At 55.7% G+C, this 25,959-nt stretch overlaps 1 protein-coding gene across 7 annotated transcripts in view; it reads left to right on the top strand.

Annotated features, from left to right (window-relative positions):
- The window catches only part of EXD3 (exonuclease 3'-5' domain containing 3), an 85,468-nt gene that overhangs the window by 37,574 nt on the left and 21,935 nt on the right, over positions 1–25,959 (top strand). For 5 of the 7 annotated variants that reach the window (XM_034664887.1, XM_034664885.1, XM_034664888.1 and 2 more), the window contains 12 exons: positions 1,149–1,202; positions 2,210–2,349; positions 5,540–5,640; positions 11,381–11,454; positions 11,580–11,618; positions 13,570–13,736; positions 14,013–14,136; positions 14,554–14,764; positions 14,860–14,969; positions 15,466–15,628; positions 15,721–15,887; positions 16,400–16,561. In XM_034664887.1, coding sequence (XP_034520778.1) covers positions 1,149–1,202; positions 2,210–2,349; positions 5,540–5,640; positions 11,381–11,454; positions 11,580–11,618; positions 13,570–13,736; positions 14,013–14,136; positions 14,554–14,764; positions 14,860–14,969; positions 15,466–15,628; positions 15,721–15,887; positions 16,400–16,561 — 1,512 coding nt within the window. Of the gene's footprint in view, positions 1–1,148; positions 1,203–2,209; positions 2,350–5,539; positions 5,641–11,380; positions 11,455–11,579; positions 11,619–13,569; positions 13,737–14,012; positions 14,137–14,553; positions 14,765–14,859; positions 14,970–15,465; positions 15,629–15,720; positions 15,888–16,399; positions 16,562–16,939; positions 25,958–25,959 lie in introns of those variants that run through there. The other 2 variants (XM_034664891.1, XM_034664890.1) reach the window with 2 other exon arrangements.

Here is a 25,959-nt window from a genome sequence, read left to right as displayed (position 1 = left end):
CCCCCCACCCTTCCCCCACCCTGGGCCCCGCGGGGCCTGGCGGCGGCCAGGCTCCTGGACCTCGGCCAGGCTGTGGAGGCGCCGGGTCAGCTCCGCGCAGGGAAAGGCCCCTGGCCCTGCGCCCCCGCCCCGCACGATCCGGGGCCGGAGGCCGGAGCGAGCCTTTCCCAGGCCGCTATTTTGGTCCTTTGTGCGAGCTGCGTGGGGCGGGGCGCCCGGCTGCTCTGCCGGTTATTTTTGCTCATAATGGGAGCGCGATGTATGGAAATTATTAATAGTAGCCGGGCCTGCGCTACGTGCGGGCACTCAGGGCCCCGGCGCTCTCCATGCTGAGTCGGAGGAGGGCCGCAGGGGGTGGGGGCTCTCAGCGGGGCGCCCACTTCCCCGTTCCTAGCACCGCTGCGCTCCCCGCCTCACCAGGACGAAGCTGGCTGCAGAGCGATTTTCTCTGTGGACCCCCCCACACACACACACACACAGAACGCACCACATCCCACTCCAGCCTCTCCCCCGTGGGGCCCACCAACCCTTTTGGACAGACAGCTATGCACGCATGAGTCGTTTTGGGGTGCACGCAGAGTATCCCTTGTGTAAAATGTGCAGAGGTCCCTGCCCTTGAGGGCCACAGCCCCTTGAGCCCCCAGGGTGCACAGAGGCAGGGTCACCAGCCCTGGCCCCTGGCTGTGAGCACCATGCCTGGCCATGCCGGGCCCTTGCAAATGGAGGACACACTTCTGGGAGGTCTGGGGCAGGGGAGAGCAGGTGTGGGGAAAGCACAGTGTGCCAGTGTCAGGGGGGTAGGTGACAGAGCTTGTGCCTCTTGTCTGCCCCTCCCTCTTGGGTCCTCTGTCCACTCATCAGCAAGCCCTGACCAGAGCCACCTGGGGCCAGCACCCACCCTGATACCCCATCCAGGCCACACCCCAGCCTGGCAAGGCCCACCTGGCCAGGTCATTCCCACCTGCCCCACCTCCTATGGATCCTGGCTTGTCTGCTGGGAGGCTTCTGGATTCCAGACCCTTGGACCTGAACAGGCCCTGTCCTGTGCCCACAGTGCCTGGGAGGTGTAGAAGGGTGGGAACCCCCCACCATGGCACTGCCTGCTCCCCACCAGGCCCGCTGTGACCCGCTCCATTTGTGATTGGCAGGCCGTTATGCTGGGCTTGGAGCTGAAGCTGCAGCCAGAACTTGATGTCGAAAAGGTAAGTGTCTTTCTCACAAGACTTGGATAAAGCCTGGGTCTCCAGAAGCACGACTGGGGGCGTGGGGGTGGTTCTCCTACCACTGAGCTCTGGCCTCTGATCCTCGCAGGGTGGGGCTGGCTGGGGGTGCTGGAGAGCAGGGGTCACGTGTGACATGACCCTGCGAGGGGGCCCAAGGGGGTGGGGCCCAGGAGGGCAGTCACTGGACTTAGGTGTAACATGCTGGGAAGGCAGTGGCCAGAGGGGCTGTCAGGAATGGGGCTCCCCATGAGGACCACCCCTGAGGTTCCAACCTGGCAGATGGGTCGCTATTCATTCTGGGCTCCAGGAGAGGAAGGGAGGTGAGGAGGGGTCTACTGTTGGGACCATTGGGAGGGGGCTTTGTTGAGGCCTGGCTCTTGTGGTGGAAGTGGCCCGAGTATCCCAAGGCCCAGTGCCACCACCAAGGGCTTCCTCAGAGCTCCCTGGTGGGCTTGGGCAGCTCAGGGCTCTTGTGGGCACCACGCATAGGCATACCACGTGTGCGTGAGGAGGCATTTCCGGGCCATCGGGGCTGCTGCCCATGGGTGGTCCCCTCCTGCCTCCCACCACGGCTCAGTGGAGACCAGGGGACAGCTGATCTTCCCCAGGATTCCCCTTGCCTCTTGGGCCTCCAGTCCTTCATAATGGAGATGGGGATGACCACAGAGCCCCAGGACCAGGCCCGGGGAGCAGCGGGGCCTGCGTGTGTTTGCGTGCATGTGTGTAGGACTGCAAGTACAGGGCATAGGCTGGGGTGAGTGCACCGTGCCCTGGGAGCCAGTATGGGGGTGTTTCACGGACGTACTCAGACACTTGGCTGGGCCTCTGCACTCCCTGAGGGAGCCAGGTCACATGGATGGGCCTCTGGCCCTCTCAGGTCTGATGCTCTGGCCCTTCCCCCCTCTGGGTTGGAGGTGAGTCTGGGGTCTTCTTGGGGGGTGCCAGGCGCCTGCAAGGCTGTGACCTGAGGGTGTGCCCCCTCGTAGATGAGCACCCCACTACTCCTCCAGGACAAGGTGACCCTCGTGGAGCGCTACGTAGCCGGCTTCCCGGACCTCCAGAGAAGGCTGCTGGCCCTCCTGGACTCCTGGTGCCGGCCCGGCTTTGACATCAGAGCCGTGGCCAGGTAAGCCCCGTGGGGGCCCAGGTGGGGCAAAGGGCAGCAGGCACACGGGAAAGCCTCCTGTGTGGCCCCCGCACGTCACAGCTGGGTCAGCCAGAGAGGGACCTGCTTCTGGAGCCCAGAGGATGCACCTGGCAGGAACCAGATGAGAGACAGTTAGGTCTCTTAAATGAACAAAAATAACTCTCGCGTGGCATGGACAATTTGTTGCACGGTTCCGGAAGTCACGCTGCCTGTCCGTTCACTCATCCCTTCATCCCATCACCTAGTAAATCTCATCCGTGACACACGTGGAGCCCACGTGGGCTTGTTTAAGCTGCATACGTGTGTGACGTGCGGGTGTCGCCGAGTGTGGGCTGTGGGGAGGGCATCTGGTAGGACACGTATCTGGGGGTGGCCACGGGGTGAAGCGGCATGTGGAGGGCTCTGGAGGGGTCCTGCCCATCTGCAGGCAGTGGTGGTTGGATCCCGGCGCCATGAGCCACCCAGCTGGGACCACCCCCGGGGGGCAGACCTTGGGCTCTGGGGCAGACCTCCCTGGACCCACCTCTCCTGGAGCCAGGAGCAAGTCACTTCCACTTTCCGGCTTTATTTCCTCAGCCCTAAAATGGGACTAATTTTGCCTGTGCCACAGGGTTGTGTGACTGAACGTACCCCGGAGCAGACAAAGCCCGTGTGGCTCCCAGCCAGGTGTATCTGGCTGTTGTCACTGTTACTATGTCCTTGGAAAGGGACACAGGATGGCATCTGACCGCCTCAGTTGGCATAGCATGGGGCTGTTGATCTTGGGGTCTGGGGTCCAAGCCCCAGGTTGGGTGTGGAGATTACTTAAAGTATTTTAAAAATGAGAAGACAAGGGGCGCCTGGTGGCTCAGGTGGTTAAGTGTCTGCCTTCCGCTCAGGTCGTGATCCCAGGGTCCTGGGATCCAGTCCCGTGTCAGGTTGCTTGATCAGCGGGGAGTCGGCTCTCCCTCTGTCTGCTGCTCCCCCTGCTTGTGCACTTGCTCTTTCTCTCTCTCTCTCTGATAAATAAATAAATAAATAAACAAATAATTTTTTTAATGGGAAGACAAGGTTAGAGTGGAAGAAAATGTTTGTAAAAGACAGTGGCTTCCTTCATAATGGCTAAAACAGAAAAGTCTGGCATACCAAATGTTAGCGAGGACGTGGAGGACCTGGAACTCCCGTGCCCTGTTGGGGGAGCTAACGCGGCACGGCCACTCAAGGAAGTTGTGCGGCGCTTCTGGCCACAGTGACACATGTGCTAGGACCGCCTCAGCAAATCCACCGTTGGAGCAAACCCAGGAGACCTGGGTGCATTGTCTGTGAAGAGACGAGTGTGTTCACAGCAGCTTTGTTCCTAGTGGACGGATCCAGAGGTCTGTCCGCAGCCACAGCTGGTCCACACGTGTTACACACATAGCATGGGGGAGCGTCCCAGAGTCTGCGTTGTGTGAGGTGGCCAGACCCGAGCGTCCAGACTCCATGATTCCATCTGTAGGAAGTTCGCAAGCTGGCACCCAGTCTCTGCTGGTCAGAAGTGTGGCTAAGGGGGCAGGGGCGGCACGAGTGCTGCGCATCCCATGTTGAGCTGTGGGTGGCGGGTTCTCAGGTGCAAGTACACCTACGATCCCCGCTCCTCACCGTGTCAGTTACACCTCGATAAACACTGGGTTTTACAAAGTGCTGCTGAGAGAAACAGAAGCACGCGTTATCGTCGCTCTGCTTTAAAGCGCAGAGACATTTTAGGGGGATGAGCGAGGCAGTGGCAGCAGGCGAGTCTGGATGCTGGAGGCAGGTGGTCGGGCAGCGGTGCTTAGCAGGCTGGGAAGCTGAGCCCGTGGCCGCCGGGAGCATGTGGGGTCCAGCACAGAGCCCGAGGAGGGCCCAGGAGCTGAGGCCCCAGACGGCTTGGCGGTGAGCCACACCCTGGGCACCCTGAGCCGTGGCGTCCGGGCACAACTGAGGACAAGTCCGAGCCTCTGTGCCGGAGTCGGGTAAGCTTTCAGAAGAACTCTTGTTAAGAAAAAATACACTGGCAAAGTGAAAAGCTCAGTAAAGTTTTGGAGGATAAATTTGAAGATGTCTTCCAAAGAGTACAAAATAGATAAATAATGAAAATCAGAGAGAAAAGATTAAAAGAAAAATTAGAGATCCTGTCAGAAGGCCCAACATCTGACTAATGGGAACCCCAGAAAGAAAGGAGAGAGGACAGCACTCATTTCTGAGGTGCCTGGGTCGGGCAGCAGGTCTGGGGGGCAGCCAGAGTGGGTGAGACCCACCCTGCAGACCCAGGGCAGAGCGGGCATCAGACGGGACTCTGGGACCGTCGCCTGCTGTGTGCTGAGGGAGGACTGTTTCAACCCCAAATTCTCAGCTCAGCCGAACCCTCACGGCCGCGTGAGGCAGAGTACAAACCTCGGGCAGCCGCCATCGCCGGCTACGTCTGCCCATGTGCTGGCAGCAGCCGTCAGCGGGGTCACGGAGGAGGCCCGCTCACCTCCTCATTCGCCCAGGGTGAGGCCTGTTGGGTCCTCAGGTCTAAGGAGGCGGTAGAACCAGACAAGTATTAACCCTGAAGAGAAGGGGTGTGGTCTACACTGGCCGTGCGGGCCTGGTGGTGATAGCGAAACAGTGTGTCCTGACTTAGGTGGGAACTCGGATACCGTGTTCGGGGGTGGGGGTGGGGGCAGAGCGCCTTCCACGGCGAGATGTCCGTACGGAACACCTGAAACTGAGAGACCAAGAGATCATGTACGAGTACGTTGCTGGAAGCACGAAGACAAATACTGTCGTGACGGAATCGTGTGTGAGTGTGTGGAGCGTGCTGGGACACGGCGACACGCCGCCCTCTCTGTAGGCCTTGTACATTACCCGAGTTTTAAACTCTGTGCGTTTGTGACTTTGACGGAAATGAAAGTCTTAAATGTATTAATTTATTTTTTTTAAAGATTTTATTTATTTGACAGAGAGAGAGGCAGCGAGAGAGGGAACACAAGCAGGGGGAGTGGGAGAGGGAGAAGCAGGCTCCCAGTGGAGCAGGAAGCCCGATGTGGGGCTTGATCCCAGGACTCTGGGATCACACCCCGAGCCGAAGGCAGACGCTTAACGACTGAGCCACCCAGGCGCCCTTAAATGTATTAATTTAAAAAGAGAGCAGCGCCAGGCAGGAGACGTATCTCTCTCCCTGCAGACAGCACCCACAGGTGACCTGCTTGAGGCTGGAGAGGCTGAGTCCCAGAGTGCTAAGTCGGCAGGCCCTGAGCCTGCTGGAGCGGCAGGGCCTGGACCCAGGTGAGCAGGGCCCCCGCAACCTGGATGCCCCTGGGGATGCCGGGGCTGACCAGGACCCACCAACCCCCCTTCCTGGGCACTGAGCAACAGATGAGGTTGGCAAGCCCTTCTGCTCACCTGCAGTGACCCCTGGGAGTAGGGGCCGGTGCTGCTCCCTTCTCCCTTCCCGTGCCCCCTCCCCCCGCCTCTCATTTCACGTCTTTTGTTGAATGATAGCCGTTCGGATTTGCATCTTCCTGATAATTAGTGATGTCTTGGACCATTTCATATACCTGCTGGCCATTTGGATGTCTTCTTTGGAAAATGTCTATTCAGTTTCTCTGCCCATTTTTAAATTAGATTATTTGGGATTTTTTTTTCTCTTGAGTTGTATGAGTTCCTTATATACTTTGAATATTCAACCCTTATCAGATATGTGGTTTGCAAGTGTTTTCTCTCACTCCATAGGTCACCTTTTCATATTGTTGTTTCTTTGTTGTGCAGAAACTAATTTGTGGTTTGAAGGAATGCCACTTGTTGATTTTTGCTTTTGTTACCTGCTTTTGACTTTTTGTTCCTCTCTGTTTTTTGCCCTCCCTAGCCCACCAAACTAAGTTTTAAGCCTTCTTTCTTCTTAAAATATTTCCCAAGTTTCAATGTATATTATTCAATATATATTATTTCTATTATTATGCAGCTCATGATATTTTCTAATTTCTGTTATAAGTTTTTCTTTACTCATGGGCTAATTAGAAATGTATTTCTTAATTTCCAAGGTGTGTGACATTTTTCGGGGTTTGTTTTTTTTTTTGTTTTTGTTTTTTTGGTGTGAGCTCAATCTCATTGTGATCAGAGATCATGCATTGTATGATGTCAGTCCTTTGGGTTGAAATGTGTTACGAAGAAATCTACCTTCTTGTCCCTGAAAGCAATCTCTTTTTTTCCATTTGGCTATTTTTAGGATAATCTCTTTGTCTTTGATGTTGTGTGGTCTCACTGTGAGGAGACTAGTTATAGATTTCTTTGTATTTATCTTGCTTGGTATTTGTTGGGCTTTTTGAATCTGTTGATTGCCGTCTTCTGTCAGTTCTGGAAAATTCTTTTTTTTTTATTTTTTGTCTCTTTTTTTTTTATAATGATTTTTTTTATTATTATATTATGTTAGTCACCATACAGTACATCCCCGGATTCCGATGCAAAGTTCGATGCTTCATTAGTTGCGTATAACACCCAGTGCACCATGCAATACGTGCCCTCCTTACTACCCATCACCAGTCTATCCCATTCCCCCACCCCCTCCCCTCTGAAGTCTTCAGTTTGTTTCTCATAGTCCATAGTCTCTCATGTTTCATTCCCCCTTCTGATTACCCCCCTTTTCTTTATCCCTTTCTTCCCCTACCGATCCTCCTAGTTCTTATGTTCCATAGATGAGAGAAATCATATGATAATTGTCTTTCTCTGCTTGACTTATTTCACTTAGCATTATCTCCTCCAGTGCCGTCCATGTTGCAGCAAATGTTGAGAATTCGTTCTTTCTGATAGCTGAGTAATATTCCATTGTATATATGGACCACAGCTTCTTAATCCAGTCATCTGTTGAAGGGCATCTCGGCTCCTTCCATGATTTGGCTATTGTGGACAATGCAGCTATGAACATTGGGGTGCATATGGCCCTTCTCTTTACTACGTCTGTATCTTTGGGGTAAACACCCAGTAGTGCAATGGCTGGGTCATAGGGTAGTTCAATTTTTAACTTTTTAAGGGACCTCCACACTGTTTTCCAGAGTGGCTGTACCAACTTGCATTCCCACCAACAATGTAGGAGGGATCCCCTTTCTCCACATCCTCTCCAACAATTGTTGTTTCTTGCCTTGTCTATCTTTGCCATTCTAACTGGCGTAAGGTGGTATCTCAGTGTGGTTTTGATTTGAATTTCCCTGATGGCTAATGATTTTGAACATTTTTTCATGTGTCTGTTAGCCATTTGTATGTCTTCATTGGAAAAGTGTCTGTTCATATCTTCTGCCCATTTTATGATTTGTTTATTTGTTTCTCGTGTATTGAGTTTGAGAAGTTCTTTGTAGATCTTGGATACCAGTCCTTTATCTGTGGTGTCCTTTGCAAATATATTCTCCCATTCCGTGGGCTGTCTCTTAGTTTTTTTGACTGTTTCCTTGGCTGTGCAGAAGCTTTTTATCTTGATAAAGTCCCATAAGTTCATTTTATCTTTTGTTTCTCTTGCCTCTGGAGATGTGTCGNTTGGAGATGTGTCGTGAAAAAGGTTGCTCTGGCCGATGTCATAGAAGTTGTTGCCTATGTTCTCCTCTAGAATTTTGATGGATTCCTGTCTCACATTGAGGTCTTTCATCCATTTGGAGTTTATTTTTGTGTATGGTGTGAGAGAGTGGTCAAGTTTCATTCTTTTGCATGTAGCTGTCCAATTTTCCCAGCACCATTTATTGAAAGAGACTGTCTTTTTTCCACCGGAAGTTTTTTCCTGCTTTATCAAAGATGAGTTGCCCAAAGAGCCGAGGGTCCATTTCTGGGTTCTCTATTCTGTGTTCTGGAAAATTCTTAAGTCATGACCTCCTCACACATCGCTTCTCCTGCTTTCCTCCCCTGGTCTCTGGGCCCCTGAGTGTGTGTTGATCTTCTCCCCTACCTTCCAATGTCGTCTTCGTCCTGTGTTCAGGTGACTTCTGCTCTTTCCCACTTCACTGAAGCCTGTCGGCGTCCGTGTCCAACAAACTACAAAACATGTCCATCATTTACGTTTTGATTGTCGTATCTTCGGCCCTCAAAGCTGTAATGTGGTTCTTTTCCAGATCTGCTGTCTCACTTTGTGCGGCTCCTTGATGCTTGAACGTATTTCTGATTCTGTCTTCTCTTTCTCTGAATGTCTTGCCCATGGTTGTCTTACGGTCTGTGCCCACATTTCAGCACCAGCTCTGGTCAGCATCTGCGTCTCTGTCACTTGGAGGTGTAATTGTCATCAGGTTTGTTCTGCCCCTCTTGAGAAATGACGCAGATTCTCAGGCCCTTGGATGAAGGTGTCTGCCCCAGAAAGGAGGGCAATATCTGGGGCTTTTGCAGAGATAGAAGCACATCACCAGGAGGCTTCAATTCATGATTTTTTTTTTAAAGATTTTATTTATTCGACAGAGGTAGAGACAGCCAGCGAGAGAGGGAACACAAGCGGGGGGAGTGGGAGAGGAAGAAGCAGGCTCCTAGCAGAGGAGCCCGATGTGGGGCTCGATCCCACAACGCCGGGATCACGCCCTGAGCCGAAGGCAGACGCCCAACCGCTGTGCCACCCAGGCGCCCCTCAATTCATGATTTTAAACCGCCTGTCTCGCGGCACTAGGTGCATCGTTGGGAAAAGCAAGAAAGTGTGCAGACGCCTGCAGGCTGGTGTGCGGGTCAGACAGGGTCAGCGAGGAGCAAGGAGCTGCTGGCTGTGCTGACGGTGGCCGGGGTCTCCACCTGAAGGGCATGGGCCAGGTCTAAGAGGACCGGCCGGCTGGTGGGACCCCTGAGGCCCCGGGGAAGCAGCTGTAGGAAGGGCCACCCCAGCTGCAGAGGAAACCAAGAGTGGAGTTTGAGGTGCAGAAGCTCCAAGGAGGGTCCCAGCAGCAAAGACGCCTGGGGGTGCCAGGGTCTGAGGGACTGGGAGGTCTGGAGTGCAGGTCCCCTGCCCCTGCATTTGGAGAACTAGGGCACTGTGTCGACACCATGGGGACCTGCATGGGGACCCCCATTCCTGGCACAGGGCCTCTGAGGCCATCTGCTTGCCAGCCGTGGGTGCTGGGTGGGGGAGCCCTGCTGGAATCACCCAGTGGGAACATGGGGTGGGCACACAGTTCAGGCTTCCTGCAGGTGAGGCTCCCCGGGGCTCTCAGCACAGACTCACTCCTCGAGTCAGTGGTGGCTGCTGTGAGGCTCTCCCCACCCGGGACTCAGGACCATGAAGAGCAGAGTGGGGGAAGGTGGGTGTGAGGCCCACAGAGCCAGAGGTGGTGGGCAGGCCGCGAGGAGGGTGGTCTGAGGATGCGGGCTGTGGATGGGGCCGTCTTTCCTTCCAGCAGCCCTGCCGTGCCATTCGTTGACCCCCAGGGTCCCTACTTCAGGGTCAGGTCATGGCTGTGGAGGGCCCAGGGCTTGGGGCCAGAGGAGTCTTTGGGGGTGCTGGGCCAGCCTTCGCCCAGCACCCCCCAGTTCAGGGTATGTCCCCCTTGAGGGTCCACCCCACCCCACAGGTCTCGGCTGAGTGTGACCAGGGGCGGTTCTGGTGTCCAGACACCCCAGAACAATGGGGACGTCCCCCCAGCTGTGTGCAAAGTCTGCCAGGCTGTTGGACAAGAGGGGAGGGGCAGGTGCTTTCTCAGGGCGAATAGCCCATTAGCCCTGCTCGGGAGCGGGGAGGACAGCCACCCACCTCAGTCTCCCGTTCGGCATGCCCGTGTGCTGCCAGGCCCCAGCTGCAGCTTCCCCGGCTGGTGCAGGGGTCTGTCTTAGCCAGGAGGCCTCGGGGTCACAGAACTGTCCCTCTGCTCCCCTGCAGCCTCACCTTGCATCCACCACAGCTGTGGGCCTCCACGTGGCCTGACCACAGGTCCTCCACGGGCCGACGTTAGACCAGAAGGAGGGCTGGGGAGTTCCGCTTGCCTCTCCAGCCTGAGCGCCCCGCAAGCCCAGGGCCCGGGTGGAGCCCCCCAAGTGTCGCCCCACCAGAGAGTCTGCGGGATGCTGTTTGGGCTGTGTTCGCATTTGTGGCGTTTCAGGTGTTGAGCGTGTGTGTCGGGTGGCTGAGCCTGCTTTTCCTGTGCCTTTTCCATTGAGGATTTGCCCTCAGGTCTGACCAGCCAGTCAGGCTGCCGCTGAGCTCCATCTGTGGGGGCGATACCATATCCTCGAGGCTTTTGGACAAAGCATCCCACTGGCAAAGCGATGCTTCAAAGCTAGAAATGTCGGGAAGCTGGTTTCTGTCTGCAGATCTGGGTGTGACCTGCTGTGATAAGAACACGTTGGCTGCTTTGTGCTCTGGCCTGGGAGGGCCCGCAGCCCCTTCCTCCCCGAGTAGTCCCTCACTCGGCCCTCTCTACCTCAGGCTTTGTCCACCTCGGCCTGCAGTGTTGTCCCAGATTCCTGAGCGGCCTCGGGGGGTCCCAGGCAGGAAGGAGGAGGGAGAGTGCCCCAGAGTCGCTGGCCAACCTCTGGGCAGCACTGACCTCCGCTGTGGGAGGACAGCGACCCTGCAGCAAGGGCGCTCCCCGGTGCTGGACGCGGTGCTCACGGAGCAGCAGCACTCGTGGGGAGTGCAGGGACCTGGCCAGGTCCTTAGAAGACCAGGCCCCTAAGTGTCCTGTGGCCAGCATCCCATCTGCACTGCCAGGCTTCAAGGACCACTGGCCCCAGGAGGGAGGAGCAGCAGCCAGATGGCTGGACGGGTGGATGGCTGGGTGCCCTTTCTGGGAGTGCAGCCCACGAGTGAGCATCAGTCTGTGACCATGGGAGCAGGGTGGCCTCTTCCTGAAGGATCCACATGCCAGTGGGAGAAGGACAGGAAGCAAATACACCATCCGCAGGGTCCTGCCTGGAGAGAATGTGGAATGGCACCAGGAGGCTGTCCCTTGTCCCCAGTGCAGAGGGAGGGGCTCCGGGAGACCCCAAAAGAGGCTCGAGGCTGGGAGGGCAGGACACCCACGGGGAGAGGGTGGGGTGGAGCCCCTGCCCCGCTCTGAGCTCTGGTGTCTTTCCACAGCGCTGTGTCCCAACGCTGTCACTCAGCAGCGCCTGGCCGCCCTGCACTACCTGTGCTACAAGCGGTTTGTAGAGGTGCGTGTGCCCTGGTTGGAGCCCCGAGCCTGGGCCTGGCGGGGGCGGGGTGCTCCTGGTGAGGCTCTCTCTCCAGCCGCTAGAGTTGTCGCTAGAAAAGGTCCCCTTGGTGCTCACTTTTGCAGAGAAGCGTGTCTCAGGAGAACTGGACTGACCACGTGCAGGTGAGTCTGGAGGGCCCCGTGTGGTGTGGGTGTTCCCTGGAGACCTGGGTGAGGACTAGGCCCCGAGAGAGTGCGTGCTCACATATGGACCAGGCACGAGGCGCATAGCTCACGTGTGCATGCCGTGGCCCTGCTGTGCAGGCCCAGACAGCTTTCACGTTGGCCCCCAAGCTGGGTCAGCTCCGCTGGTGTCCCTGGCAGGTTGTCCCTACACCTGAGCAGATGGTGTAGAGAAAGGGCTTCTCCCCTCCTGGCAGAGCTTCCCCCCCACACACCGATGAGGAACCAGACACGGGGCCTCAGGTCTGCCCACCCCTCTCAGAAGGCATGAGAGCCAGATGACGAGGGTAGGCTTTGTGTGAGGCCCCCCCGGGTGAGGCAGGGCCAGAGCGGCTAGGGGTCCTGGACCCTCCTTTCGCCCCTAGTGCATGGAGCCCCCAGGCGATGGAGGAGGTGAGGTTTGCTGGAGGTCCCACAGTGTTCACCAACAGAATATTCTAGATCATCTTTGAGCACTGTCCTTGCCCATGGCTCTGTGTCCCCTGAGGCCTGGTGGGGGGTGAGCCCAGGTCTCTAGAAGGAGGCAGCTGCCTCTCGGGGTGATAGAGGGGCATAGAGGGGGCGGAACTGCAAGGCCACTCCTGGGCCCTGGGGCTGCAGACCCCACCAGGATGGCAGCCTGGACAGGACCATCTAGTAGCTTCTGTCCCTCAGACCTGAGCTGGAGGTGTGCCTCATCGTGGGCACACAGCTGTCCCCAGCCCTGGGTGAAGCAGTCTTGGAACAGTGGGGGTGTGTGGGGTCCCAGGTGCAGCACGCATGGAGGTGTGGGCTAGTTCGTGGAGTGGGGGGCCCTTCCCTCCCTGATGAGTAGTCTGACATCTGGTGTCCGGAGTGGCATCCAGTGGGGGGCAGCACTGAGCCACCCCTGGAGGGATGGGTGTGTGGGGTGGGTGGTGAGTCACTGGAGAGGAACGTGGACCCCCGGGGAAGGCCCGGAAGGCTGGTCCCCCCTGGGTGCCAAGGCCGAGGCAGCCGGAAGGGCAGCGGACATCCTGAAGAATGTGGAGGGGCTTCCACATATTGTCGTCCACGTGGGAACCCACGGCCTGCGGGAAGCGGATGGCCTGAGGCTACTGGGGGGACAGAGTCATCTGGGAGGGGGCCCTGCCTGTCAGCCAGCAGGGGCTCCTCAAAGCGCACAGAGGCCTCAGGGGCAAGAGGCTCAGACTCCTGGAGGGTGGGGTCCTATCCTCCCCCACCCAAGTTACAGCAACCTGTGACCTTATGGGCTCAAGGACTCAGCCAGGATGGAAACCCTCCTTTGGGACCCTGGTGGTGCAGGTGGCTGGGCCTTGCCCTGGGTGTCCTGAGGCTGAGCTGACTCAGGTGGGACACCTGTGGGCCGTGTGGGTCCCTCTGCTCCTGTGCTGGGCATGGTGTGGGAGAGACAGCCTCGTGAGACCCCACGTTCATTGCCTCTCTCACAGGCTGCTCACCTGTGTCCACTCTCTGAACTGTGGACTCAGGAGTGTCCCACGGCCCCACCTTCCCCTGAGAACGTTGGCCAGCCCACGGGCGGGGGTGAGGAGACCTGAGGAGCAGACCTGGACAGCCCGATGGTCAGGCTCCACACCAGAGTGGAGAAGGAGCAGAGCCAGGCAACGTTCTAGAAGGACAAGGCTGGTCTCAGGTCTGGGGGTAGGACCGGTAGGGAGCCAGGGCTTGGAGACGGGGAGATAGGGGCAGGGCCGTTAGGCTGGGCTTGTGAACACAGGACAGCGACCCTTCAACCCGGGAGATTCTGTGGCCTTCCTCCAGGGAACAGCTTCCTGCTTTGGGGTTTGTGAGGTCTGCTGGGGGGAGTCGCGGGCCTGGGGGCTGCCAGGACTGTCCGCAACCCCTGAGGGCAGTCAGGCAGCACAGCCCATCCCGTCCTGTGCGCCCACAGGGCCTGGTGGGAGAGGACGAGTGGTTACGGGAGGAGCTGCTGCGGCTGCTGGCCTCTTCTGACAACGAGGCCATGGCTGCCCGATGCGCCCTGGACCTCTCGCTGCCCGAGGAGCGGCTGCCAGCCGCGGTGGCCGCAGAGCTCCGCCAGCTCAAACTCCAGGAGCGGTGAGCACCCCCAGGCTCGGGAGGCTGGTGAGGGGAACAGGCTCTTGCTCCCCCCCCCCGTCCCTTGGGAAGTGGCCCCATGAGTCACATGTCAGCAGTTTGGGCAAAGTGGAGTGAGCAGCAAGGACCCTGCAGACACCAGCCCACCAAGCACTCTCAGAGCTCCCCTGCCTCTCTCAGGTCTGCTCTGGGCCTGGCCAGGTTGGAAAGTGTTGGGCTGGGGTAGGTCACCAGGGACCCAGGGTGGCGGGGGTGCCACAGCTCCACTCCTTCCAGGACGCCTGAGATGCCTTTCGAAGACCGGAGGGTTGATTACTACCAGCTGCCCATCGCCAGGGAGGATATCCACTTCCTGGCCTCCTGGGAGGACCTGGCCAGGCACGAGGACGAGCTTCTGCAGGTGGGTAGCTGGCTCTGGGGGCTCTGTCCACACCAGGACCCACCAGGCTTAACTCTCCGTCCCATCCCACCCCAGACACCCCCGCAGAGCAGGGCACCCATACCAGCCCATTTTGAAGACTCCGGGCCTAAAGCACGAGCATTGGGCACCTGCCCACAGGCATTTGGCGCTGCCCCCCTCCCCCCGCAGCGCTGCACACCTGCACTGTGGCTGGTCCTCCCCTCTATGCAGAACAACGGGCAGCCAGGGGCCAGGCCCAGCCCCGGTCCTATACAAGCCCACAGGGCTAGTCAGGCCCCCCCAACAGAGACTGCCTCCCCTCGACTTCACCCTCAGGGGTCCCAGGGGACCGTGGCCTTGGCCGCAGCCCTGCGGCGCCCCAGGGGGTCCTCTCCTGCTCATCCCAGCTCTCTACAGCCCGGCCAGGTGGTCGGTGTGGACCTGGAGTGGCGACCCTCGTTTGGCACAGGGGGCCGGCCCCAGGCATCCATCATGCAAGTGGCGGTGGAGGGCCGTGTGTTCCTGCTGGACGTGCGTGTGCTCTCACGGCCAGCAGGAGGGCAGGTGTCCCAGGCCTTCTCCCGGCTGGTGTCCCAGCTGCTCTCGGACCCCTCCATCACTAAGTTGGGTGAGCAAAGCCCCTGCCCACCCAGGGGGAGGGTGCTGGGGCGAGGCCAGGGCCCCTTCCTCAAGTGCCTGTCACACTGATGGCCCTCCCTGCAGGTTATGGGATGGCAGGGGACCTTCGGAGCCTGGGTGCTTCCTGCCCTGCCCTGGCTCACGTGGAGAAGCAGCTGCGGGGCAGTCTAGACCTGCTGCAGGTGCACAGGCAGGTCAGCTCGAGGGGGATGGGGATGGGGACAGGGACCCTCCCTTCTCTGCTGAGCCACCAGCACAGTGATGCCCCCTGCCAGCCAGGGGTCTTCACCACAGACTGGCTGATGTCTATGGGTCAGGATGTGCTCATAGCCTCGGAGCACCTCTGGGTTGCTCAGGTCACTAGGGCCCCCCAGGGAGGAAGTATCATCATGTGTCCCCACACTTTCCCCAGAACCAACCCTGCTTTGGGTCCCTCTGAGTTCTCAGCACACACCTCTAGGGGCTAAGATGCTAGCCCCAGAGCTGACCTGTGGGCAGGTCACCGTGACCCTGAGTCCCCCTGCCCCTGCCTGCCTAGGCCATCTGTGCCCTTCTTTCTGTGCACAGGTAGCTGTGGAGGGTGAAGGGCCTTCCCCAGGGCAGGGCCCCATGTGAAACAGTGATGGCGTGAGTGGTGGCCACCCTTTCTCCAGGGCAGGCCCCTCCCCCTAAGGGGCTCTGTCTCTGCAGATGCGGGCAGTGGACAAGCCAGCTCTAGGCAGGGGTGAGGCCAGGGGGCTGCGGGGCCTCAGCCTCCTGGTGCAGCAGGTGCTGGGCAAGCCCCTGGACAAGTCACAGCAGCTCTCTAACTGGGACCGGCGGCCGCTGAGCGAGGGGCAGCTGGTTTACGCAGGTGTGCACCCCCTCCCTTCCCCCACACCCCCGTGCCCCACATCTCCTGTGCCCCCCACCTTGGAGGCTGAGGCTGACCCATGCCCCCCCCAGCTGCCGACGCCTACTGCCTGCTGGGGGTGTACCAGGCTCTGTGCAGGGAACCTGCCAGCTTCTCCCTGCCTGAGGACCTGGCCAGGAGCCTGAGGCCAGAGTGCAGCGAGAGATCAGGGGGTCAGGAGCTGCCCAGCCTGCAGGAGGCCTCAGCCTTGGCTTGGCAGGTGAGTGAACCCCCTCGGGGTCCCTTCACTCCAGTCCTCAGGAAGGAGGATCACTGTCCTTAAAACTAGGACCTTACAAGGGACGAGGCCCAGGCTGGGGGAGGTCAGCAGCTTCTAAGAGGGCCTGGGTCCCTCCGCCTGGAGAGAAGGGAAGCAGGGTCACAGGTTAGTGTCCTGGAGGAGCGCGAGTCCCCAGCCCTCTGCTGACACCAGGCCTGACATGCTCCCACCGAGGTCCAGGGCAGTATCTTTCGTGAACCATGTGGCCCCTGGGCGCCTTGCCCCACTCCCTGTGCACAGACCGCACCCTCCACCCCCATGTGTGGAGGCCCTACTTAGCCCCAGTGTGAGTGATCGTGTACCGTCTCGTTAATCTGTTTTTCTGCTGTTTTCCACATTGAGTATACTGCTCCTGATTCTTTTTAAAGTCCGGCCCTCGGGGCTCTCACTCCCCATCAAGTCCAGTTTGGGGGCGAGGGGGCCGTGGGCTGCTGAGCCAAGCCTTGTTGCAGGTGCCTGTGGCGGAGAACGAGGACGCCGCCCCCGAGGTCCCGGCCAGGGCCTTCCGCGTGGTGTGTGACAACATGTTGCAAGGGCTGGCACGGAGCCTCCGCTGTTTGGGCGCGGACGTGCTCGTGCTGGGTGCCGGCGAGGACCACCGCAGGGCCGCTGAGGTGAGCGTGCTGGGGCTTTGTGCCCACCCACCGGGGGCTCGGGGCCTTCTGGGTCCCTGTCCTTTGGTTGCAGGGCCATGTCTGAGGTTGCCGGGGCAGAGGACGGGGCTCCACTGGGTCCAAGGACAGAGATGTTTATGGCTGCCCGGCACCTGGGGCCTGCCGCAGGGAACCCTCTCGCTCCTTTGGGGGTGGGCCTGCCCCCACCCTCAGCCCCTTGTCCTGTGGGCCCTGGAGACACTGTGCAGAAGGAGGCTTTGCTCACGGCCGCGGCAGGGCCCTGCCTATGGGGACACCAGCCCCCGGGGCCATGGAGAAAATCTGAGTGGGGGTCTCAGAATTCGGGGGTTTGAACGTGGGTGGGTCGCTCCTCCACAGGCACGCGGACGCAGGACCACACACAACTCACCCGCCCAAGTGTACCGTTCTCTGCTTTTCCTACACTCCCAGTGTCGTGCGACCATAACCACAGCCGTCCAGGACGTCGCCGTTGCCACCCCGCGCCCCGGCCCCTGGCGGTCGGGGCTCCGTCCTGAACGGCTGGCCGCGTGCACTGGGCGCCTGCTTTCCGGGTTCATCGTCGTTCTGGTGTGTTAGTGCTTCACTCCCTTTGGTGACCCAGTAACGTTCCAGTTACGGATGGACCGCAGCAGCGCCCCAGCTCCCCCCACCGCGATGAAGCGTCACCTGGGCTGTTTCCAGGGACGCTGCTGCAAATGAGACCTGTCATTTTTATTGTTAATATGTGGTTTCTTTTATGCATTTGCAAACATTCTTCTGAGAAAGGGTCCCCTGGCTCACCAGCTGGCTGGCCGTGGCCCCAAGACTGCGGAGCAGTGGGCTTTGTCTGTCGGCCAGGGGCCTGCGGCAAGAAGCCGCCCAGCTCCCTGCACCGTGTGCACGGGGCCCAGGCTCCCCGATCCCGCCAGCACATGTGGGTGGGTATTCCTTGTGCCACCCCCCACTAATGAGGAAGCTGAAGCCAGAAGAATAGAGGGGACCTGCCCTGTGCTGCCTGCCCCCCACCCCCCGTGCTGAGGCTGCAGGAGGGAGGCGCAGAGCTGGGAGAGAACAGGCCTTGCCCGGTTGGAGCTCCACTTCCTATGGCGGCCCCTGGCATTCATGACAGGATGTTGACTCTCTCCCCCATCTCTGGCCCCTCGTGAGCCGCCTCTCCCAGAGGCCTGGTCCTGGCGTCCAGGAGAGCAGGTGGTTGTGCCAAGGTTGGCCCTGGCCACTGTCCCTGTACAAAACACCTGTTTCCCAACCGAGGCTGTTTTTAGCCTGGGGGGGTGGGGCTGAGACTAAGGTGGCCAGCCTGGCTTCTGGGGGACTCCAGACCAGGCCTCTTCGGTCAAGGAATTCAGGAGCCAGGGAGGAGCTGCCTTCGCACTGGCCCCCAAGAGTGCACAGGGTCTCCAGCAAATGAGGGGCAGGCTTTGGCTCCCCTGCTCCTTACCCCTCCATATTGCACCTGTGACTTTTTACATTGCATGACAAATGGGATTTAAAGATATAATTTACTCATCTATTGGCCTTAAAATAGAGAGATTATTTCAAATGACCCAGGTGGGCCCAGTGTCATCCCATGAGCCTTTCGAGCAGAAACAGAAGGCAGGAGTCAGCTTCAAAGCACAGGAGGGAGTCGGTGTGCGGGTGCTGCCTGAGCCCACACATCAAGCAGGGGCCTGGATCCTGCCAGCACCTCGTGAGCCTGGAAGTGGGTTCTTCCCACAGCACGGCCGCCAGCGCCCACATTTTGGCGTGAGCCCTGAGCAGGGAGCCTGTGGAGCCAGTGGGACCAGCCTCCCGCAGAGCAGTATCTGGGCTTGTAGCAGATGGCTGCAGACACGGAAGCTCTGAAAGCAAGAGTGGCTGGAGGCTCGGGGGGTTGGGGGCATCTGAGAGAAGCCTGGCCGGCCTTGGAGGACTGTGAGTGGGAGGCATTGAAGGTATGAGACAGAGGCAGGGTCTGGAAAGTGCAGCCAAACCACACAGGACAAAAACACACGGACCTCACAGTGCCCGGGGGCCCGGGAGGCGGCGTTGGTGGGTGGCCATTCTTGGTGCCGCACGTCAGGGGAGGCGTGAGCCAGACCCGGACCCTCCCTGTGGTTTCTTGGACCCACGTCATGGACTGATGTCAGCCATAGTTTCCAGAATCCCTTCAACTTGGTTCTAGTAGGCCTTTTGATCCAAGCTTTTAAGGAATTCTGCGTGTTTAGTACATGTCTCCAGAGTGAGAGGCTTCACGCCGCTCCCCTCGTTTGCTGGTGTAGACACTCTGGACGGGGGAGCAGGTGTGTGTCCTCCTGGGGCAGGGCCCTCGGGCACCCTCCAGCAGTAGGAGCTCCGTCAGCCCTTTGGCTGTTTGGCGTCCTCCTCTGTGGACCTTTCCAGGTCATTTGTCCCCATCAAAACTCCTGAGTCGACAAACTCTGTGTTTTGTACAAAAACAGGTTGTCCAGGGTGGCTCAGTCGGTTATGCGTCTGACCTGACTTTGGCTCAGGTCAGGATCTCAGGGTTGGGAGGTCCAGACCCACGTCTGGCTTGGCACCGAGTGGAACCTGCTTAGGACTCTCTTTCCCTCTGCCCTGCCCCCTCCCTATGCACACAGCTCTGTCTCCAAGACAAACAAACAAACAAGCAGGTGGTACAAAAGAAGGTTCCACCTTCTATACCTTTCATCTCGTGCATGTTAATACACATGTTCTTGAAAAGAAAGGACGCTCGGCTGCTGAGGGCCCAGGGACACTGGGCGTGTGCTCCCTGCAGGGAAGCGAGTGCTCAGAGAGCACAGTGGGGCAGCGTGGGTCGCTTGCCGGGCAGACTACCCAGAACTGAGGAGGCCTCCATGCCTGGTGCTAGAGACGCGTCTGGGGTCAAGCGGGAGCGGACAGGGGTCAGCTGTGGGGGGGGGGTCTCGTCAGGCAATGGGGGGATTCTCAGTGTGGTGGGATGGTGAAAGATGCTAAAACCAAGAGCTTGATTTCAACAGCATGGCTGGAGGAGGCTGGATGTGGCTACACAGAGGCCAGAGTATGAGTTTACAAAAGGCTGGGGGGGCCTTGCGGGTCTCCACCAAGCCCAGGCCCTCAGTCCCTCAGCAGAAGCCAGAACTGGCAGAGAAAGTCCAGCCCGTAGCGTTCTCACGGCTCATGATCTGCCCGATGGGCTGCCCAGCGGACTTCTGGTGCGCCTGGCCAGCTCCTCGCTTACACCTCGGACGGGTGCTGCTTCCCTGGGCGACCTCGCTGCGGTGGGGCCAGAAGAGGTTCCCGAGGACGACCTTCGGGCTGAGTTCTCTGGCTGGGGTCTGGGATCTCTGGCTTGGTCCTCTAGTCTGATGAAATTGAAAAGCACCGTCTCCCACGGGGGAGAGGTCACCATTAGTCTGTGGCCTGCCGTCAGATGCCCACGGTCCAGTACCTGTGGAAGGGGAGATTCCAGGTGAACGTGCGTCTGCTTCCTCAGGACATTTTCGTCCAAGTAACAAGGATGTGGGATCAGCTGGCTGCTCTGTGCCGGGCAAAGTGGCAAAGGAGGGAACGGGTGTGGGCGCCGCATTTCCCGCTCACAGTCGCGTATGGGACTGGAGAGCGTCTGTATCTGCCCCAAGAGCAGCCTCCGCGCGTGGCCCGGGCTCTCCTGCTGCGGACGGCGGAATGACAAATCACGTTCACCACTGGTGCCGACCTGCCCACCTCGCTAGGCCTGTCGGCGTGAGATCATATTTCATGTATTTTAATTCGCTTTTCTCTGGTTATCGACAAAGTTGAGCATCTTTCCTACGTTCATTGGCTGCTGGTGCCTTTGGTCCTGTACGGTGCTTTGTGAGGAAGTTACAGAGCAAGCCCGACGCGGTCCTTGGCCAGGCCTGCCCGCGAGGCCGGCCCCTGGCTGGTGGCAGCGGCTCACACACCTAAGTCATGCGCACAGGGTTTCTGTCTGGGAGTCGGCAGTCCCGGTGCGTGCCAGGCAGGGGTGCCTGTGTGCCCAGGCCAGGTGCAGACCTCCGGAGAGATGGTGCTCCCCGCCACCTGTCCTTGCAGGGGGCGGAGCAGGACGGCAGCACAGCTCCCCTGGGGGCTCCTCATGCCCCTGTGTCTCGCCCACGTGCCTTTTCCACATGCTGATTTTGCTCCGTATCCTTTCCCCGTGAAGAATCTTTGCTGTGAGCATGTCTCTGTGCTGGGTCCTTCTGGCCAGTCAGTGGACCTGGGGGTGGTTTGGGGACCCTCGACACATGTCTCCCCGAGTCTTTCCTGGTCTCCCCTCCGGCTTTACTCTTCCTCTTGGCATCCAGCGGGGCGAGCCTTCGGCCTGTCCTGTAGATGCAGCGTCAGTGAGGCTTTGCTCAGAACGGCGTTGACCGTGAATCGGGCGGGAGGAGGCGGCGTGTTGATAATATCCAGTCTTCTGCCCGTGAGTGTTTGCCTGCCTCTTCTCCCATGTGCTTCAGACACGGGCAGCCACCTTCTCCACAAGCCCCTGTGCCTTGTTGGCCAGAGCTCACCCAGGGACTTGCCCTAACAGTTGATGTCACACCCAGAAACCTGAGGAAAGTGTCCTCCGTTCTTCCGAACAGGCTGTCAGCTCCTCGGGGCTCTCCTCGTGGACTTACCACCCACGAACAGCGACGCTCTTCTTCCTTCCTTCCCAAACCTTCCAGTTTCTGGTTTTTCCCTTTTCCTGTCACTCAGACCTCCAAGATGGTGTCACCCAGGAGCGGTGGGGGTGCCGTCCTCACCGTGTGTCCTTGGGCCGAAGCAGGGCAGCCGCTGCAGAGCCGGGCCAGCCAAGGAAGCCGGTCCTGCCATCGATCTTCGAGGCTACTGAGATAACCACAGAGGCTTGTTCCCTTTACTGTCTCAAGGGGATGGGGGACATTTTTCATTTGGGACCAACCTTGCACTCCTGGGTTGAACCCATCTTGGTCAAGCATGTGACCCTTTTCTGACATTGCTTTGGTTTGAAGTTCTTGTTTGGGACGTTTGGATGGCCCTTGAGGAGCATGTCTGACGTCGAACTGCTCTTTCTCATCACCCTGGCGTCCTCGTGAAGAAGTTGAGGAGCTTTTCGTCTTTCTGCAACGTTGAGTGATGTTTGAACCATCTTCTCCTCAAATGAGAGCTGACTTTCTGCAAGTCTTCCTGGCCTGATGTTTTAGGGGAGGGAGTGTCTACTGATGATTCTTTTTCATTTAATAATTGTAGGAGTATTTAGTTGTCTGCATCTTCGTGAGTCACTTTCGGTAACTTCTGTCTTTCTCTGGAAAGTGTCCATCCCGCCCAACATTCCCGATGCATACAGTTGTTGGTACTCCTTGTGCAAGTCCCACCATGTCTGTAGCTTTGCTCACACTTCCAGCCTCACTGGTGCACACTTGTGCTGCTGCTTTTTTCTTGTCTTGCAGAGATTTGTCCATTTAACAACTCTTCTGAAATTACTAGTATTGGTTTGTTGGTCCCATTGCACTTTTGTTTTCTATCTCATTAATTTCTATTCTTATCTTTATCGTTTCCTTCCTTTTGCTTTCTTGGGGTTATTTCCAAGTGGAGTGCTTAGCTCCTTAATTTTTAGCCTTTTAAATTTTATAATGTAAACATTCAAGATCATAAATTTTTTTTGAAGTACTGTTTTCACTGCATTCCATCAGTTTTAATGTGTGATACTTTCATTATTTTATAGTTCTCACAATTTTTGAGTGCCCATTATAATTAGTTATTTGACTTAAGAGTTCCTTAGAAGGCTGTTTTTCAATTTCAGAAGGCTTGGAGTTTTGGAGCTTTTTAGTTACCTTTCTACAAATGGGTTTCTACCCTAACTGTATAGTAGTCTAGGAGCGTAGTCTATACACTACCGGTTTAGATATTTGTGAAGACTTGCTTCGTAGCCAAGTAGATGACCCTTTTTATAAATGTTCCACATGGGTTTTAAAAGGATACATATTCTCCAGTTATGCTCATTTCCATCTCTCTCTCTCACACACACACACACTCAGTAGATCAAGCTTAATTAATGTGTTGCTCAAATCATCTGTATCTTGTTTGATTATTTTCCTGCTTAATTCTCTGTGCTGAAGTTTCCTGAAGATGGTGGGTTCATCTTGTAGTTGTGTCAGAATTTGCTTTATATGTTTTTAAATTGTGTTATTAGGTGCATATGCATATATTTTTTTAGAATTCTTATATCTTCCTGTTGAGTGAAGTATTTTACAATTATGAGGTAAACCTCTTTGACTCTAATGATGCTCTTTGCCATGAAGTCTATTTTAACAAATATTCATATCATTTCTCCAACATTCTTTGGTTAGTGTTTGTATATCATCCCTTGCCTTTTTATCTTCAACCTTCCTTTACTCTTATATATTACATGTATTTCTTATAAACTGCTTCTAGCTGAAATGTCTAGTCTGACAATCTTTGCTTTTCAAATTATTAGTTTAGTCTGTTTACACTTAATGTAACTGCTGATGTACTTTGGGTTCAGTTGTACTACCCTGACTTGTGTTTTCTCTTGGTCCTACTTTTTCTGTTATTTTTTCCCTTTGTTTCTTAACATTCTTTTAGCTTTTTTATCATTTTCTGTTTTTCTCTCTATTAACTTGGAAGTTATAAGTTCTATTTCCATTCTTTTAGAAATTATCTATGAATTTTTAACATTTATATTTGGGTTAACATTGTCTGAAGTTAAAGTTAATACAGGGATCTTAGAACAAGTCAGCTTTCTTATTCCTTTTCCAGCTTACCTACTAGTATTTTCCAGTATTTTAACATAATGTAGTTTTTCTTAATTCTACAAATTAGACAGTATCATATTTGTTTTATGTACTTGATGGTTTTTAGAGTTTATGATGTGTGGATGCGCATATGCACAACAGACCTTGCTCCAAGAAAAAGCAAGCTCTTTCTTGCTAAAAGAATGTCTTTTGCTACATCCTTTCATTGGGGCTATTTTTCCCTGAAAAAACCTCTGTGTCTTTTCTCTTCTGAAAGAGAATGTTTCTGGGTTTATAATTGTAGTTTGACAAAACTTTGAAAGTAATGCATTGTTTTTTGGTGTCCATCATTGCTGTTGAGACATTTGCCATCATTCCTTGGTCATTTCTGCGTAGCGAGTTGTATTTTCTCTTGACTGTCCGTTCATTTGGTTCTTTCCTCACATTTGCTTCAGTTGTGTGTGTTTGTTTTTGGTTTTGTTTTTTTGGTTTTTTATTTGTCACATAGATGTATATTTGTTATCACTACAAAGTAACCACTTGCTTTATTGCTTTTTTTCTTACATTTTGTAGTAAAATATACAAAATATTGATCATTTTAGCCATATTTAAGTATGCAGTTTAGTAACATTAAGGGTACTCACAGTGTTGTGTACCCATTATGGGTTCCAAAATTTTATCGTCATCCCAAACAAAGGCTTTGTCCACCCTAAACCATCATTCTCCATCCCCCACCCCCACCCCTGGCACCCACCATTCTACTTTCTGTCTCTATGGATTTGATTTCTCTAGATACCTCATATATATGGAATCACAGACTCTTTGTCTTTTTGTGTCTAGATTGTTGCACTCAGCGTGATGTCTTCAGAGTTCATCCACGTTGTGGCATGTGTCCAAATTTCCTTCCTTTTTAAAGCTGAATAAATTCTAGTGTGTGTGTGTATGTGTGTGTGTGTTGGAGGGGGGTGTTTACCCATTCATCTGTCGATGAACACCTGGAACACCTGGGTTCTTTCCACCTTTTGGCTATTGCGAATAATGCTACTATGCACCTTGGTATACGGGTATCTGTGTAAGTTTCTGCTTTCAGTTCTTCTGGACATAGACCCAGAAGTAGAACTGCCGGATCACATGGTCACTCTGTGTTTAACTGTTTGAGAAACTGCCGTACTGTTTTCCACAGTGAATATACCATTTTATTACAACCAGCAATGCGCGAGGGCTCCAATTTCTCTACATCCTTACCAACACTTATTTTCCTTAAAAAAAAAAGCCATCATCGTGAATTTGTATCTCATTGTGTTTTTGATTTGTCTTTCTCTAATAATGAGTGATGTTGAGCGCTTCTTCCTGTGCTTGTTGGCCATGTGTACGTCTTCTTCGGAGAAACATCTATTTAAGTCCCTTGCCCACATTTAATTGGGCTATTTGCTTTTTTGTTGTCGGGTTGTAAGAGTTCTTTATATATTCTGGATATTAATCCCTGAACAGACACACGATTTGCAAATACCCTCACTCACTCTGTGGGCTGTCTTCTCACTGTCTTGATAGTGCTCTCTGATGTACAAGACTTTATAATTTTCATGAAGCCGAATTTTTCTATTTTTAATTTTGTTGTCTGTGTTTGGGTGCCATATCCAAGAAATCACTGCCGGGTCCGATGCCATGACATTTCCCCCACCGTGTTTTCTTTTAAGATTTTTATCATTTTAGCTCTTACGCTTTTGGGTGGCCTCTTGCGTTCTCCAGAGATAAGTAATGACTGTTTAGAAACGTGCCGAACACATTGCGAGAGCCATGCCTGGTGTTTCTGTGTGCTGCTGCTGTCGCCCCATCGGGAGGCACCACGGTGTCTGGGAGCTTTCACGGCACCCTGAACCCTTGGCTAGGACACCTGTGGGCTTTGAGAGCGTCTTCGCTTTCCGACGCGACGAGACGCCCAGCTTCGTTGTGTGAATTTTCTGCCTCAGACCTGGAATCAGCTATTTCTCAAAAAAGCCCTGATCGCCTTTCCACCCATGTGGAAACCAAGTCTGGGCACAGGCTGCTCCTGGCTGTAGGGCTGGTTCTGAGTTCTAGGCCTTGATGGTAGCCGGAGTGGTGAAATACTTCTCAATATGGGTGTATAAGAAATGCACAGTGAAGCTTTCTATTCGGGCCTGAAGCCGCGCTGTAATGTCCGTCTTCCTTCACACCCCCCTCTGTCTGCTGAAGCCGACCCAGCACCGGCATGACGCATCTGTTGTAGTCACAGTTGACACGTGAATGTTCCCGAGGAGCGACGCCGGTGTTCTCACCAGCAGTAGGCTTGCTGCAGGGTCTTCCGTTGCTGGTCTGCAGTGGAGCGCCCCGGAGATGTGCAGCCGACGGGCTGGGCTTTCGCGTCACTTAGAACACTTCTTTCTGTGCCGTTCATCTGTTCCATCTTCTTTGGATTTTTAGAGATTGCTTTTTAAATTTTAGTTTTGTTTGCAATTATGTAAAATGTCCATCGGATTCTAAGACCAAATCTCTACCGCAAGGCAATGCCCGGGACTCCGGCTGCAGGACTGTACTGGCTGCCCAGGCCCCAGACAGAGGCAGCCCTGGGGGACAGGGAGGCGCCCGGGGAAGATGGGGGCAGAAGTGGCCCTGGCGCCGGCACCGGTGTGCCCCTCACCTGTCCATCTGCGTCCT

This window comes from Ailuropoda melanoleuca, chromosome 7, assembly GCF_002007445.2.
Source record: "Ailuropoda melanoleuca isolate Jingjing chromosome 7, ASM200744v2, whole genome shotgun sequence".
NCBI classification, from domain to species: Eukaryota; Metazoa; Chordata; class Mammalia; order Carnivora; family Ursidae; genus Ailuropoda; species Ailuropoda melanoleuca.
The sequence above is the reverse complement of the archived record's forward strand: the minus strand, read 5'-3'. Positions and strand labels throughout refer to the sequence as shown.